This window comes from Ursus arctos, unplaced genomic scaffold (genome assembly GCF_023065955.2).
Source record: "Ursus arctos isolate Adak ecotype North America unplaced genomic scaffold, UrsArc2.0 scaffold_29, whole genome shotgun sequence".
Lineage (NCBI taxonomy): Eukaryota > Metazoa > Chordata > Mammalia > Carnivora > Ursidae > Ursus > Ursus arctos.
Genome location: NW_026622974.1, coordinates 34058915 through 34074982, shown reverse-complemented (window position 1 = coordinate 34074982; position 16068 = coordinate 34058915). Strand labels below are relative to the sequence as shown.

The 16068-nt window shown below is 42.9% G+C and overlaps 1 protein-coding gene across 2 annotated transcripts; it reads left to right on the top strand.

Annotated features, from left to right (window-relative positions):
* Positions 1-5321: 5321 nt before the first annotated feature.
* TENT5A (terminal nucleotidyltransferase 5A) lies at positions 5322-12311 on the top strand. Of its 2 annotated transcripts, none has more exons than XM_026507008.4 (3): positions 5322-5614; positions 5859-6423; positions 7540-12311. In XM_026507008.4, the coding sequence occupies exons 2-3, from the start codon at positions 5896-5898 to the stop codon at positions 8314-8316; spliced, it is 1305 nt and encodes a 434-aa protein (XP_026362793.1). In that variant the 5' UTR covers positions 5322-5614; positions 5859-5895; the 3' UTR covers positions 8317-12311. The 2 variants fall into 2 exon arrangements, with proteins under 2 accessions (XP_026362793.1, XP_026362792.1); XM_026507007.4 differs by having other exon boundaries at positions 5322-5669.
* The last annotated feature ends 3757 nt before the right edge of the window (positions 12312-16068 follow it).

The following is a 16068-nucleotide window of genomic DNA, read 5'->3' as shown; positions in this document are numbered from 1 at the left end:
AAATTTTATAGAATAAAAAGGGTTGAAAAGTTTAAAACTACAGAAATTAACCTGTTGCTTGCTAACAAGCATACAAGTAATAAAAAGTTGGACTGTTACTATCAAACTAATGTATAAGTTGTATGGCTTAGGATATTTCTGGCCTTCGTATAGGCCCTCAATAAAAACACATTTATTTCCCTGAAGAAGCATGGGGAAAGTCATTTACAGAACCATTTCTCTGTGAAAAGAGGTAATTCCCAAGTGAGTTTTAATTTTGACATGAAGCACTTTGATTGGCTGCTGCTCTAACACTAGCTGGACAACAGGGATATCTCCAGTTTACCCTGCAATGTAGACAGCTGCATGTGCGTGTTTGGAAAAGGATGGCTGTCTGTCCCTCAATGGCTTCAGGGATCACTGGGCTCTGCCCTAAGGAAATGTAACACAAGGGGGTGAAGGTGGTGGTTCAAATTCTTCACATTGCCACAGCTCTGCCTGGATTGTAAGGTGCTTCCACAGGGTCATGCCACCTTTTGTGGAAGGGATCAAACAGTAGAAGCAGCGGAAAGTACAAAAGCCAATGGAGAGAGTGGAGAGGACTGGTGTGGAAATATCAAGAACAAGAGAAGAATATGTGGAGATACTGGCTAGACTGTTGGGGAACAGAGAAGTAGTAGTCTTAACAGTAGTTTTCTGGGCTCTTCTCCCTCTCCTTATGGCTATGAGCTTAGAAGAATCATTTCCTATCTGTTTGCTTCCTATCTTCTAAAATCATTTTTGAGAAGATAGGAAGCAGACAAGGCAAAATGGGAAAGGTATTATCACTGTTACATGAACCTGGGGCAGACTTCCACACCTCACACTGGTGTCAGTGTGTACAGTGTTACTTGTAAGTGCTATAAGGCTGCCAGCTTGCTCAGTCTCCACTGCCAGAGAGGCAGGTCACTTGTGATTGGGGAAGACAGTCCAGTTAGGTCACTGTGCATTCTGGCCTTCAACAGTTGTTTCAGGATAAAACATTTTGGTCCTCAAAGTTGTGTCCAATCTGAATGTCCAGTACTTTGAAAGAAAGAAGGAACAGAGCGCCATTCCAGTCCAGTTTTAAGCCTAAAAGGTAAATGAGTAGACAGGGAGAAGGCAGACTCACAGAATGAAAGTGACTAGGAGAGGAAATATACGTGTGGGTCTGAAGCAAGGCTCTGCCACTTCTCCCAATTATTTAACCTTCCTCTACTTTACTTTCCCTACATGGAAAATAGGTATGCCATATGTAAAGCTTTGAGATTTGCATAAAGTTTAAAAGAAAATAATGTATATAAAATACTGAGCACACTACCTGGCACATTTTAACAAACTAAATAATGATAATAATTATTAAGATTCAGATTGAATTTTTTCTTTTTATTTCTTATTTTCAGTAGATTATTACTGTAACCTTTAAATCAAGATCAACTAATCGTGTTTTTCCCTCAAAAGTATATGTAAAGCTTTCTTTTAAGAATTTCAGGTAGAGACTCAGCCTCATATTGCCATAGATATTTTTTCCTTTTATTTATTTAAAGATGTATTTATTTGTTTTAGAGAGAGAGAAAAAGAGAGTAGGGTAGAGGAAGAGAGAGAGAGAGAGAGAGAGAATCCTCAAGCAGACTCCCCACTGAGCACAGAGCCCAACAGGGGGCTCCATTTATCACCCTGAGATCATGACCTGAACTGAAATCAAGAGTCGGCCACTTAATTGACTGAGCCACCCAGGTATCCCCTCTTTTTCCTTTTAAATGGAGAAAAGTAAATTATATACCAAATAGGTTCAGAAGCTGAAGACTGGGGGAAAAAAGCAACTCTGAACCTAAATTTAAACTAAGGGTAACTGTGTTGAAAGATACCTAGGCTGAGAATATGTTAGGAAAGTATAGATTTTCTTTTTTTTTTTTTTTTTAAGATTTTATTTATTTATGTGACAGAGAGACAGCCAGTGAGAGAGGGAACACAGCAGGGGAGTGGGAGAGGAAGAAGCAGGCTCCCAGCGGAGGAGCCTGATGTGGGACTCGATCCCGAAAGCCGGGATCCCGCCCTGAGCCGAAGGCAGCCGCCTAACGACTGCGCTACCCAGGCGCCCCAGGAAAGTATAGATTTTCTCATTTGATAATTATTATGGCTATCAAGAAAAAAAAATAAAACGCTTGCAATTGCAAAATTTTCAATTTCATGGAGGGATGAACATTTTTCCCCCAGAATGTAAATATTATCTCAGTTTGAAGACAGGGAGAAGAGAAACAACAACAGATGGTTTCATTCAACAGTATGTATCAAGTGGCCACTATGAATCAGGCACATATGACTCCAGTCAAAGCATCACCAAGGTACTGCCAAAAGCAAGATATCCCAGATGTCCTAGTGCAGGAGGTAGCAGGGTCTGGATTATGGAGATATGGAAGGTTGCTGTGATAGGGGGAACCCAGCTGGGAAGCGGGAAATACTTTGATAAAGGTTTAAGGAAGTGTCAGCCCCAAAGCCCTGGCATTTTAAGAGGAGGGCTCTTGCCCACTGCTGCTAGAACTCATCTTTTTCCCAGTGCAGGGTCTCATGCATAGCAGGCCTTCCATGTCTGGCCTCACGCTCTACTGCCTCTCAGCCATGACCTCTACTTTTGGGAGAGGCCATGGGAGCAGCCAGGCAGAAGGGAACAGTTGGGCAGAGAAGAGCAGCCTCCACTTGGGAGAGGGTCCCCACTTAGAGAACTGGGCTGCAGTGGCTGTTGTCAATGCAGTGCAAAGTGTGGCTGGGCCCTTGTGTCAGAATTACATGGGCAACTTGGTAAAACACAGATTCCCTTAGCCCCACAGAACAAAATCCCGGACATGCATGAAGTATAGGTACTCACAGGTCTGAAACTTGTTTTTTTTTTCCCTTTTTACAGGAAGGGCTAAAATAAAGTACACAACAATAGTAGCAGAGCTAAACCCTTGCTTTTTTTGGTGCAGTGTACCTAATAAATGATCTACCCCTTTGGCCTCATTTTTAAAAAGGGCAGGATGCACATTGGCCTTTGAAAGAAACGTTTTAAACAGGTCTTTTTTTTTTAAGTATTTTTTGCCATTTGTGCTGATCTTGCCTTCCAACGAGAAGATACTTGTGAACTACAGATAATCAGGTCCCTGAAAATGATGGCTAAACAGCAGTCAAATGGGTTGGGTTAAAGGTCTGGACCCATCTCTTATCAGCCATGAAACTTGGACAAGTCTCTCTACCTCATTTTCTGTTTCCAAATTCCTCGACATAGGATACCTTCTTTTTAAACTGAATATTAAATGAAGTTTTAGGTGTAAAGCCCTGAGGAGAGCCCAGAGGTGCTCAACAAGTTCCTGGAACGCCCACAAATCTTATCCAAATGCACTACCTCACTCCTTACCATGGCAGTCTATACATCCTTTCTCAAACATCCCAATTCTCTCTTCCCTTTGCTGATAATGTCTGTCTCCTTCTTGCTCAACTATGGAAATAAAGTCCACTTTTTTAAGAGTCAATCGAAACGACGCCTCTTCTTCCGGGCTTCTCTCCCAGTTCTCCTGATCCGTTAGCGCACCATTCGTGTCAGAACGTACTTCTCTCATAAAAAAGGTAAGGCTGAACCATAATTATGTACTTGCCTGTCATGCCCGGTTAAAGTGGGTAAATATAGTCATTTTTATATCCTCAGCACTTAGCTTGGTGCCTGGCGCATAATAGGTGGTCAAACCATAAATATACACATATGTAATTCTTCCGAATGCCTGGGCAGAATGGTGGATTCAGGTTGGACAGGGAGGAATACACATGCTTTTGGGGGGGTGTGGGCCTGTCAGAATTGTGTGGTCGTCCTAGCGTCACCCCCTCCCCAGCAGTTAGGCCGGACACTGAGAGATAATGGCTTCTAAGTTCCAGTCGGTTCCTCCACTTTGGGACACGGCTCCGCAGGGCACCGGCAGGGGGCGGCGTTGCCACGCAGCTGGAGGCTCCGCGGGTAACCGTCCTCTCCCCGCCCCCCCCCCCCGCCCCCCGCTCCTCCCGAGGGCGCGCAGCTTTGGTAACTAGGATGGGGCTCCCTCAATGCCCGCGGGGCGGACTGTTCTTCCTCCCAGGCTGGGCGGCTGGTGCAGTGCCCGGGAGAGTCTTCAGCTTCTCCGGCGGGCGCGCTCCCCTTTGCCCCACCTCAGGGGAGTTACTCCGAAATAGTTCGCAAAGAGCGGCGCGCGGCCTGAAGAGATGGCCTGAAGAAACGGGGGAGCGTTCAAGCAAACGCGGTGGTGCGAGCGGGAGCGCGTGTGGGGGTAACCGTTACACGCCTTTCCCACTGCCGGTGTGACTGAAGCTGGGTAGAGAAACTCTTATCTTTTAGACTCGTCCTTCCACGTTTCGTGGAAAACTAGACAATTTCGCACTGACATCTGTATTCACTTGAGAAAGGCAAACCTTAGCGTGGGACGAACGCGCTTCGCTTCCTCTGCCCAAGAGAGAACGCGCCACGGTGCGTCCGGGCCCGCGCAGCAGCTCTTAGCGCGACACAGCGGCCGCGCGCTCCCCGCGCCGCACTCCGGGCCCGCGTCGCTCTCGGCCCTTGGCCGCTCGCCTGCCCAGCCGCCCCACCGACCGCGGCGTCCGCTCGGTGACGCGCGCTGGCCGACGCCGCGCTCCCGGCCGCCCCGAGCTGCTCGAGCGCACGAGTTGGACGCACGCTCGCGGCCCCGCCCCCGCATCTCCTCGGGCTCGCCCGGAGCTCCCCGGCACTTCCCGAGGTTTCGAGAATCGAAACACAGTTAGCAAGCTCTTCCCCTCCCTCGCGGAGACTTACATGCATGGACAAGTGGACTCTTCAGTTCACACCAAAACCGGTTTTGTTGTTTAAGAAAACGGTCTGGCTTTATACCAGCACGTTGTTTAAACAGGAGGTCCCGAGGAACCCCTTGAACCCCATTATTAAGCTATAATGACGCGCTGAATCCGGAGAGAATTTTGTTTGGCGACTTTCTAGGATGCGCGATTTCAGCCGTGATTCAATGTTTAGGGCCGCTTATGACTCTTGAGGCATTTTAAGTGTCTCTTTTTTTGGGGAAAAAGAGAAAAAAGGTTTGGGAGCGGAAGACCGTTCCTAAATAAAGTATATGTACAAACACACGCCCTGTATACGTACGCAGACAGATACGGGCCTCGCGCTCTACGGCCGCTCGGCCCGCCGCACGGCCCGCCGCACAGCGCGCCGCACAGCCGGGTCGGCCCGCGGGGCGGGCGGGGGCGGCGCCCTATGCAGATGAAGAGGGTGTGGCGAGTGCGCTGCGCCGGAGCCCCGGAAGCGCGGAAAGGCCCGGTATAAAAAAAGTACTGAAGACATTTCCCCCGCACAACTGCTAAAGCTCCAGAGACAGTACCGTGTGCGGCGGCGGCGGCTGCAAGTGGAGCCGCCACCACCGGGACCACCGCAGCTGAGGCGACAGCGGCGCGGGCGGGGGCGAGGGGCGGGAGTGGCCAGCGCAGGCGGCGGGGTCTGGGAAGGACTAAGTCTCTCGCCGCTGCCGAGAGCGCACTCGCGGCTCCTAGAAGTGTTGCCGCCTCGCGGTTTCTCGCTCGCTGCGCTCCTCGAAGGGGCGGCCGCCTCCAGGTGACACAGACGGGACTCCCGCTTGCGCTTTCCAGATGCATCAGAGATACTTTTGGTGCGGGGCTTCTCTGCGGGGCGCGGGGCGCGGGGCGCGGCTGGGGACAGCGGGGGTCTGGGGAGGGAGCGTCTCCGAAGAGCCCTCGAGCCTGCGGACGAACCGGGGAGGGGGCGCGCTCTTATCTCTACAGGCCCCTGTCTGGCGCCGCGCGTCCTCACCGCACTCCTTCCCCCTTTTGGCTTTTAGGACTGACCAGGGCCAGGTGGCGTTCGGAGGGCACTTCATGGCGGAAGGCGAAGGGTACTTTGCCATGGCCGAGGACGAGCTGGCCGGCGGCGCTTACATCCCCCTGGGCGGCGACTTCAGCGGCGGCGACTTCGGCGGCGGCGGCGGCGGCGACTTCGGGGGGCACTGCCTGGACTACTGCGAAAGCCCCACGGCGCACTGCAACGTGCTGAACTGGGAGCAAGTGCAGCGGCTGGACGGCATCCTGAGCGAGACCATTCCGATCCACGGGCGCGGCAACTTCCCCACGCTCGAGCTGCAGCCGAGCCTCATCGTGAAGGTGGTGCGGCGGCGCCTGGCTGAAAAGCGTATCGGCGTCCGCGACGTGCGCCTCAACGGCTCGGCCGCCAGCCACGTTCTGCACCAGGACAGCGGCCTGGGTTACAAGGACCTGGACCTCATCTTCTGCGCCGACCTGCGCGGGGAAGAGGAGTTTCAGACTGTGAAGGACGTCGTGCTGGACTGCCTGTTGGACTTCTTACCCGAGGGGGTGAACAAAGAGAAGATCACGCCGCTCACACTCAAGGTAAAGCCACCCGAAAGGGGTTGGGTCCGCGCCCGGGCCGGGCTGGGGTGCGGCGCGGCGGGCCGAGGGGCGTCCGTTTGATGCCACAGACCTGCGGCCGTGACGGGTTTGGGCGTGCTTCTATATTTGGGTTTTTAATTTTTTTTAGTGAGTAAACTAAGGTGCGTGGACGGTGTTGAGTGTTTCAAGTTCACTTGGTTCTTCAGCGCCACTACTCGTCTGCTTCCTCCTCTGTTCTTCCTTTTCTTCTGTGTGTGTGTGTAACTCTGGCTTTGGCTTTCCTTGCATGAGTCTTGTCCAGAGTAGGTTCTGATTAAGTGGAAGAACGAAATGATGTAAATCATTTTTTGAGTCATTTTATGGTCTAGATTTTGGGGAAAGAGCAGCCTGAAGCAGGTTCCAGTCAGTGGGCTTATTACTGTATTGGAAAATGTGATTAGGTTTCTCAGCTGCGTGCAGCTGACTCCGTGTGTGAAGGATATGTGTGGTGCTTCTGGTCGGCTCACGTGTGAAGGAGAGTGTGGGTACCCCCTCCCCCACAGGCACACACGCACTTGGCTCAAAGCGTGTTTTATACAATTAAAATTGTCTGAGGAATCAGCCTCCCAGAATGTCCTAATTTAGTTCATACTTGATTGTAATTGCAGAGTACCCCTGGAGGGACAAGATTCTAATCTCATCAGTTGCCTCAAGGGGAGTGGAACTGGGTGACTAGGGACGTGGGTGAGAGGCAGACCAACTTTTTCCGCTGTATGCCCTTCTGTCTTTTGAATATTGTGTGGATATCGTGTGAATATTCGACCTATAAGACCATTCTCAAAAAATAACGTTTCAAAAGTCAGACATGACAACAGAACCTCTTAGTCCTGCGCTACGTCTGCCAAAAGCCTCAAACTATTACTTCTAGTCTCTTTCCCAGACGGTAAAACCACTCGTTAAATGCATTTTTTTTCTGTTTTCAGAGGACTGTTTAAGACTGTAGGTAGTGTTTTACTGAAACTTGACAAAACAAAAGGGAAGGAGCAAAATAATTCTCAACTGTGAAGAAGATGTATTTATTCATTTATTATTTCTTCTAGGTTTGCTCATCTTCTTGTTTTATCTTTTAAATTGTAGGAAGCTTATGTGCAGAAAATGGTTAAAGTGTGCAATGACTCTGACCGATGGAGTCTTATATCCTTGTCAAACAACAGTGGCAAAAATGTGGAACTGAAATTTGTGGATTCCCTCCGGAGGCAGTTTGAATTTAGTGTAGATTCTTTTCAAATCAAATTAGACTCTCTTCTTCTCTTTTATGAATGTTCAGAGAACCCAATGACTGAAACATTTCACCCCACAATAATTGGTGAGAGCGTCTATGGTGATTTCCATGAAGCCTTTGATCACCTTTGTAACAAGATCATTGCCACCAGGAACCCAGAGGAAATCAGAGGGGGCGGCCTGCTTAAGTACTGCAACCTATTAGTGAGGGGCTTTAGGCCCGCCTCTGATGAGATCAAGACCCTTCAGAGGTATATGTGTTCCAGGTTTTTCATCGACTTCTCAGACATTGGAGAGCAGCAGAGAAAACTGGAATCTTATTTGCAGAACCACTTCGTGGGATTGGAAGACCGCAAGTATGACTATCTCATGACCCTTCATGGAGTGGTGAATGAGAGTACAGTGTGCCTGATGGGACATGAAAGAAGACAGACTTTAAACCTTATCACAATGCTGGCTATCCGGGTGCTAGCTGACCAGAATGTCATCCCTAACGTGGCTAATGTCACTTGCTATTACCAGCCGGCCCCCTACGTAGCAGATGCCAACTTCAGCAATTACTACATTGCACAGGTCCAGCCAGTATTCACATGCCAGCAGCAGACATACTCCACTTGGCTACCCTGCAATTAAAGATCATTTAAAAATGTCCTGTGGGGAAGCCATTTCAGACAGTATAGGGAAAATAAATAAATAAATAAATAAATAAATAAATAAGGCTGAGTGACCTAGCCCTGATGAAAGATGTGTTTTGTGCAATGATGATCTGCTCCTGGTTTTAAGCTTGGCAAAGCTTTTGGATCTTTTCATAGGTATGGGAGCATGATCTCAAAACAACCTTCCTTACCCACCAACCCTCTCACCTGTTCCTCCTACCCAGTTGGATTCTATCCTGAAACAAAAGGGACCTGTCATTAAAAGCAACCAGTTTCTCTTAAAATAACAAAGGAAAAAAATGCTTGATGACAATATGGGTTTGCAGTACCTGCTCCCATAGCTTTGCCATAGGAAAAAAACAAAAACAAACGGAGAGTTTCTTACAAGGTGGAATTTACAAAAGGGAAAATACAGAGGAAAAAAGATCTTACCCCAACCTAATTATCAATTCAGAAGTTCAGATAGTAACAATAATAGAAGAAAAGGGACTCCAACATTGGTATTACTATCTGAGACTTGCAGCAAGTGATTTCTGTGGAACTATCCTGTTACGTTAACAGAAACAGCTTGCTCCGAATGAACAGTAGTAGGTTGGTGCAGTTCTCATAACAAACAGCAGAACTTAATGATGACACAATCCATTATTTCCAGCTGTGTGCATAGCTTGCATTTTTAAAATATGAAAATGCAGGCAGAAACAGCTGTAGCAAAGAAAGTATGCTCAAGGACCAAAGATTTAACAGATAAAAATACCCAAGTAGAAGAGCTATAGTAGAATATATAAAGAGTTAACTATATTTGTTACACACCAATAAACATCAAAGTGCCTGTTGCCTTCTGAAAATTTGAAGCGGAAAAATTTTATGGTTTAATGATTATTTTATTTTATCAGGGACTCAAGAAGAAAATAAAACAACATATAAGCTTGTGAATGGTGGAGGAAATGCCCTATTTTTTCTTGGCAAATACTTGTGTAAAGTTAACATTGTTGGTGTGATATTATCATAGGTACATGTGTATGTGTGTGTACATGATGTGTATATATATACACATATTTGAGATGTATATATATATACACAATACATTGACTATGGTCTAGAATAATGTAGCAAATAGAAAATGTTTAAATACTGTGTGCTTTTATGTTTTCAACAGGATGACATGAGACGTGGGCATATTGCAGTGATGAGTTAAAACCCACATCTAAAAAATTAAAGCAAATGAAGGAGGAAAACAATTAATATATTTGATAGAGCAGAGATTATACATTTTTAGTGAGTTTTTTTTTTCCTTTTTTTTTTTTTTGTGAGCCATAGAATTCTACAAATGGGAGAATATTTGTTTGGCAGAGCACTCTTTTTGTACTGAACTGCCATTTTGACAGTAGGAACCCTTTTATTTTTTGTGTGATACTTGCATGCTTCCATGGTGTATAATCCAGTGGATCATGGATCAATGATAGTCCATTTAAATCCCTGACTGCTAATAAAATTTCTGGTTATTTGAACACTACTTATTAATATTTAAATGAATTTTTTAATGAATGCATTCTGCATTCCAGGACCACTAGAATTTAGTAAATGTGAAATGACCCTTTTTAAAGAGTATTTGCACAATTGCTTAAAATTTATATGTGAGATATATATTATATATAAAATTTTATAAATTCACACTGATATGAAACACATTAGATCTGGTTGTCAGACTGCATTTAAATATTTAGTACAGTACTTTAAATTCAGTCACTTTGCATTGAATCAGATCCAACTTTATTATCTCTTTCCCAAGAGACCAGTTAAACCTTTGTGAAATGAACTGGCATTACCATTTCAGTTCAGTGACAGCAAACCTAAAACCATTCCTTCTCCCAGCTCTAATTCCTTTGGACACTGGTCTCTGAAATTGCATTTGTTAAAAACAAAACTAACACATGCAGAACTTCCCTTTGTATTGTGAAATAGCCACATAATTCCTACCCACTCTGGTAGATGACTGCTTACTATGATAATTCCTCTGAAGAACTTAACCAGAGTTTTGTCACCAAGTTCAAGAGGGATTGGGGAAGAAAATAGCATCATCCTATTGGCAGTGTCATTTGTTTGCTATCTAGGCATCACTCAGATGCTCAGTTGTAGGTTAATCCATCTGAAACTACCTTTTGCACATCTTCTCTTTGAAGCCTTAACAGGAACTTGATGGGTTTGCTGTAGCAGCTTCCCTGTGAATTCTGTCTGAGCTGTTAACAGCTACTGCACTGCCACTCACTGTTTCCTACGGAACTCTTTCTTCTCCCATGTTGGCTCATTCTCCCTCACTCCAGCCCTGGGTTTGAAAATTAATTGTGAATTCCCAGGAAATATTCCATTTACAGATTAAGCCTGATACTTAACTGTCAGAAGCCAGAACTCCCGCCTGTTTACCTGTTTGGAGTTTTCTAAAAGAAAACTAAGGGAACGCTTGGGAATGTAGGAGCAGATGATGATCTGCCTTCTTCCTTCTCATCCTAACTCTTGACAAGTGAGTCGTCCACTATATTAAAAAGAATCGGGAGATCTCTGGTTCCAGCAACAATCTGCTGTTAACTTATGACACGGATTTTTGTTTGGAGAGGCCTTATTTGAAAATACACTTTTCATTTATTTTCTGAAATATTTATGTTCTTCTCTTGCTTACTCCAGGGTTGGTAGCATAGTTGGAAGTGCCAACACCTGGCATTCAGATAGAACAGGCTATGCTCAAGACAACCTTCAGCAGTACTTTAAAACTTATATAATTTATTTCTCTTTTGTATGTACTATGGTCTTGTGCATATGTAGTTGAACAAACAGTGGAATATATGTCTCTCTTTGTGGATGTGTAACCTAAAAGTTTGAATGTCTGGTGAGAGAGAGCCGTGTGTATAGGTCAGAGAAAAGAACAGCTCTCAACTCCTGATTAGTGCCTGTGATTTGCTTGCTTTTGTGTTTATCTGGCCTAGTGTGCTATTAACTTTAAAACAGGAAGAAGTTTTATCTTCTGGAGGCTCTTCTCACCTATCCAGTTTGGCATGTCAGAGAACATTTGACCTGTGACAGTGTCCTTTTAAAAAGTTGATATGCAGTAAATCTGGTTGCCTCAAGAAGTCCTACATTGAGATGGACTTTTCCCTTCTTGAAGTGTGGTCAAGTAGCTGCTCACTTCGGTTGTGGGTGGACTATTTTAATGTGGCTCCAAGTGATACAAGGATGGAAGAATATCTGTAAGCCAAGCCATGGAAGAAACGCAAAAAAAAGTGAACATGCCATTTTTGCCACCCCTTTCTCGTAGCTTATTGTTGGTTGTTTTACTGTGCATAAAGTTGTTTTCAATGCAGTGCTTGTCAAATAAATATTGTGAACTATTTTGTAAATGAAATGTATTATGTTGAAAGCTGTCAGCAGTTCAAAAATAAGCTTTTTTTTTGTTTGAAGACAAAGTGTATTAGATGAAACCAAAAAGTAAAAAAAACAAAACAAAAAAAACATATATAGCACCTATTCGAATATAATCTTTCTTTAAGATTTCTTATAGCATAGCCTTTTCAGTGCCAAGAAGGAATCTTTATGTAATATTTTGTTGTAATAATGGCTTGCTAACAAAATACATGGTTAAAAGTACAAAGTTGGAAGATGTCAAGGTAACTTGGCAAAACTTGCTGCAAAGCCTTGCAGATGGAGGAGGCTCTGCCCGCTGGCTGTCTCTCTATCCAACCTCTCTACAACCATGGCCTGCTCTGAGATGTCCTATTGCAGCAAGCTGCATCTTGGGTCACTCTTTTGGAATATTTTGACTTTAGACTGTGTCACAGGCAGAAAAGGAGTTGATAGAGAATGGACTCTTAAAAACTGACATGTTTGAATCAGTGCTGGAGGGAACAGATTGTGAATTTTGTTTACAGCATCCAATATTTGGATTTTTTGTTCTTGTAAATAAAAAGAAGTTATTTTTTTCTATTGATTTGTGTCTTTTATCTTCGGTGTCTATTCTGGCTAAAGACTGTGTCCTCTGAATTCCAGTTCGAGTCCATGAGAAAAGACAAGGCAATATTTAGAAAAAAATAGCCTTTGCAAATTTTTGATTACAGTACAATACATTAAAATGTTCAGCTTTCAGCCAGCCTATCTCTCACTAGCTCAATTAGCTCCAAAAGAGTCTAGCTAATGGGTGCCAGATATTTTTTATCTGGATATGAACTTAGCAGTGTTAACCAACCCGGAAGTCAGACCTATTTTCCACCATCACTAGGGACTCATGGCTCTGAATTACAGGGTTCCAGTAACATTAAGTGGGCCTTAGTTTTCATGAGTAGCTGAAGTGGTGTGATTCAGTCATCAGTGGTTGTTTATAGTTTGAGGCTTTATAATATTATCCAGAAGTGTTTACATTCTGAGTTGGGAGAAGGGGAATAAGACTTGGAAGCTGGTAATTGAAAGGGGAAGTGGAAGGAAGAGCAATCATAGGATCTAATATGTTATACTTTGCATGTGAGTGTTGGGTGCAAAGAAATGTTGGATGACTAACATGCAACATAATTTCACCTATTTGGATCACCAGGGGCATACATTTATTTATTATTTAAATTTTTTTCTTCATGTAATTTTGGAAACTTTCTCTACTAGTAGCATGAGAATTTGGTAAGCCTGGCTATTATAGGTCATGCTTGTGGTTTTTAAAACCATTTAAAGTCCTTAGTTGGATAGAATGCATGCTTGACACTGCGTCTATGAAAGAGCCACTCCTGGTACTAAAATGCAGCTTCCCTCACATACACATCATAAAAAATACAAGGCGGTTATTTGGTTTGATAATGGTATTTGTCATTCTCTTCTTCCTTTGTTTCAACCTCTTCATCCTTCTATAACTAGTCCCTCACACGTCTCTGGTCATCATATAATTCTTTCTAAGCAAGGGTTGAATAAGGACAGTGTATATTAAGCTCCTCCTAGACGTAGATACACCCTGCTATTTCTAGTTGAATTGCCAGGCTGCACCTAGCTAAGCCTGGATAGAAGTAATCCACCCTTTTTTTTCCTTAGGAAGCTCATTCCCCAACCATTCTGTTCCTTTCAGAAGAAAAACAACAAAAATTAATACCCAAAAAAGCAAAAAACAAGATTAAAATCAACCATTAAATATAAAGTAAAATAAGAACTGTTAAAATCATCAAATACTTCAGAAATTTAACTAATTTCCTTTTTGACCCAAGTTTGGAATAAATGATACAAATGTCCTTCAGTCTAATGGCAAATACATTCAGGTAGGAGATGAAGAAGAGAAATGATTTTAAAACGACAGTGGCTTTCATCTATCAAGGCCCAGTTTTTGCCTTCTAATGCTGTGCTCCAAAAAAGGAACCAGGTCTCCTTGGACGAATCTAGGGCTGGAGCAAGGAAGAGACCAAATGAAGCTGGAGAATCCATCTTGTAGTTCCAGAAAGCAATGATGTGAAAAAAAAAAAAAAAGCAAAAAATTGAATTAAAAACCACAATGATACAGGGCATGTCAAAACAGCACAAGAGCCAATTGAAAGAGTTTCAGTGGCCAAAGCTGGAACAATTTGAGCAACAAAATAAATAAGTAATATTGGATTATAACCTAAAGTATAAAATATCCGTGAGTTCACACAGACAAAAATAGATGATTGAATGGGTAAATGGGCAATGAGACAAATATATACAGAATTCCAAATAATCTATGTAGATACTGCCCCCTCAAGGAGATGGAGCTTAAATCCCTACCTCTTAAGTGTGGGCTGTACGTGGTGACTTCCTTGCAAAGTGTACAGTATGGAAAAGGATGAAAAAGCTAACTGTGCTTTGCTATGTGATGAAATGGCACTTCATCTCTGTGGTCTTCCTCCTCAAAAACCCATAACCTCGGGCTAATCATGAGAAAATCATCAGACAAATATAAATTGAGGGATATTCCATAAAATATCAGACTAGTACTCCTTAAATCATCAAAACAAGGAAAATCTGAAAACTCCCACAGTCAAGAGAAGACTAAGGAGACATGGCAACTAAATGTAAAATGGTATTCTGGAGGGGATCCTGGAACAGAAAAAGACATTAGGTAAAACCTAAGGAAATTTGAATAAAGCATTATTGAAATAATAATGTTTCAATGTCAGTTTATTAGGTATGACAAATGTATCATGGGACATTAACAATGGGGAAAGTGGGTGTTGGATGTGGGGAACTCTCTGTAGTATCTTCACAAATCATCTGTAAATCTAAAACTATTTTCAAAAGTTTATTTAAAAATGAAGACGGAGTGGACCCTTCCTTGCTATTTCTAGGGAAGTGACTCCATTTGGAAAAAATAATAGTGAATAGTGAATTTTATTTTTTTAATGTCTTCTGCACTTAGAGTGTTAGGAGAGCATGTGAAGGAGTGAAAATAAAGTGATGTGTTTTACTTCAAAGTTTTAGAGAAGCTTTACCTACAAGTTTTACAGAAAAGGAAGAAGTTCAAGAGAGCTTCGTTATAGGCTGTGTTTTCCCGTAGAATAGTAGGAGGAATTCATATTACCCTAGAGTTTTAAGGAAGAGCAATACTAAATATAACTACAAACTCTTGTGTAGATCTTTATAAACATGGAGTTCTAAAATGAGCAAGGGGCTAAACTTTCACAGCTCAAATATATAGAAGACCCTGGGAAGTTGTTCAGCAACTCTTTGCAGGGGAGTAGAGGATAATTTTTGTTAAATTCCAGGGGAGGCTAATATTTAGGGGAGTGTTGAAATGAATTATTATTTAATGTAAATAACCACCTTCAAAATTTATCTGCTTACCTAAGCTTTTCTTTCAACCTATCAGGTTTTCTTAAAGTACCGGGACACCTGTTTTTTTATTTATTTTCTCAATTCAAAGGGTGGCATTAGAAATAGTTAAAAATACATTTTTAAAATGTAGATACCTTTAGTAATTAAACACGTTAATAATTCCAGCTCAATTGTTTATGAAGTTAGGACAAGGCCTGTGCTTTCTTGCTTAGGGACATGGAGCACCTGAATAGGAATTTATGAGTGTGGGGCTAAGTTATTTCTAACCTCCATAATGGAAAGTTCCCTTCAGGATCCCCTTCTGAAACTATTGATTTTCCAGCACAGTGTGTACTTATCAGTAATGCCAAGATTTTGTGGCATCATCTGGCCATGTCATTAGAAAACGGATGAAACCCTATTCTTTTATTTATTTTTTCTTCTTCTTTTAGCAAAATTCAACATAACAAACTATACTAGACACCGTGGATAATGCCATTCTATGCATGAATCCCAAATTGCATATGCTCTGGAGTTTCTTCTTCCATATCTAAGTAAGGTCAAGAAGATCATAGTTCATATGCTTTTCATTTTAAAAGGGAATAATTAAAAACTATTAAAATATCTGTATTATAGAGTTCAGTTATCAGAGAAAAGAAGAGAAATTCAATCAGGTTCAGGGCCTAATGGTTGAAAATGCAGTTGACAGATTATATAAATAAAAATACAGGATGCATAGTTAAATTTGAAATTCAGGTAAGCACTGAAAAAAATTTTAAGTGTGTTCCATGCAATATTTTGGACATACTTATACTAAAACTTACCTGTGTTTATCTGAAATTTAAATTTAAGTGGGAGTCCTATATTTTATCAGGCAACCCTATAGCCTATATAGTATTACAAAATAAGGCTGAAAAAGTTTCCTACTACAGTTTGAGTGAAGGAC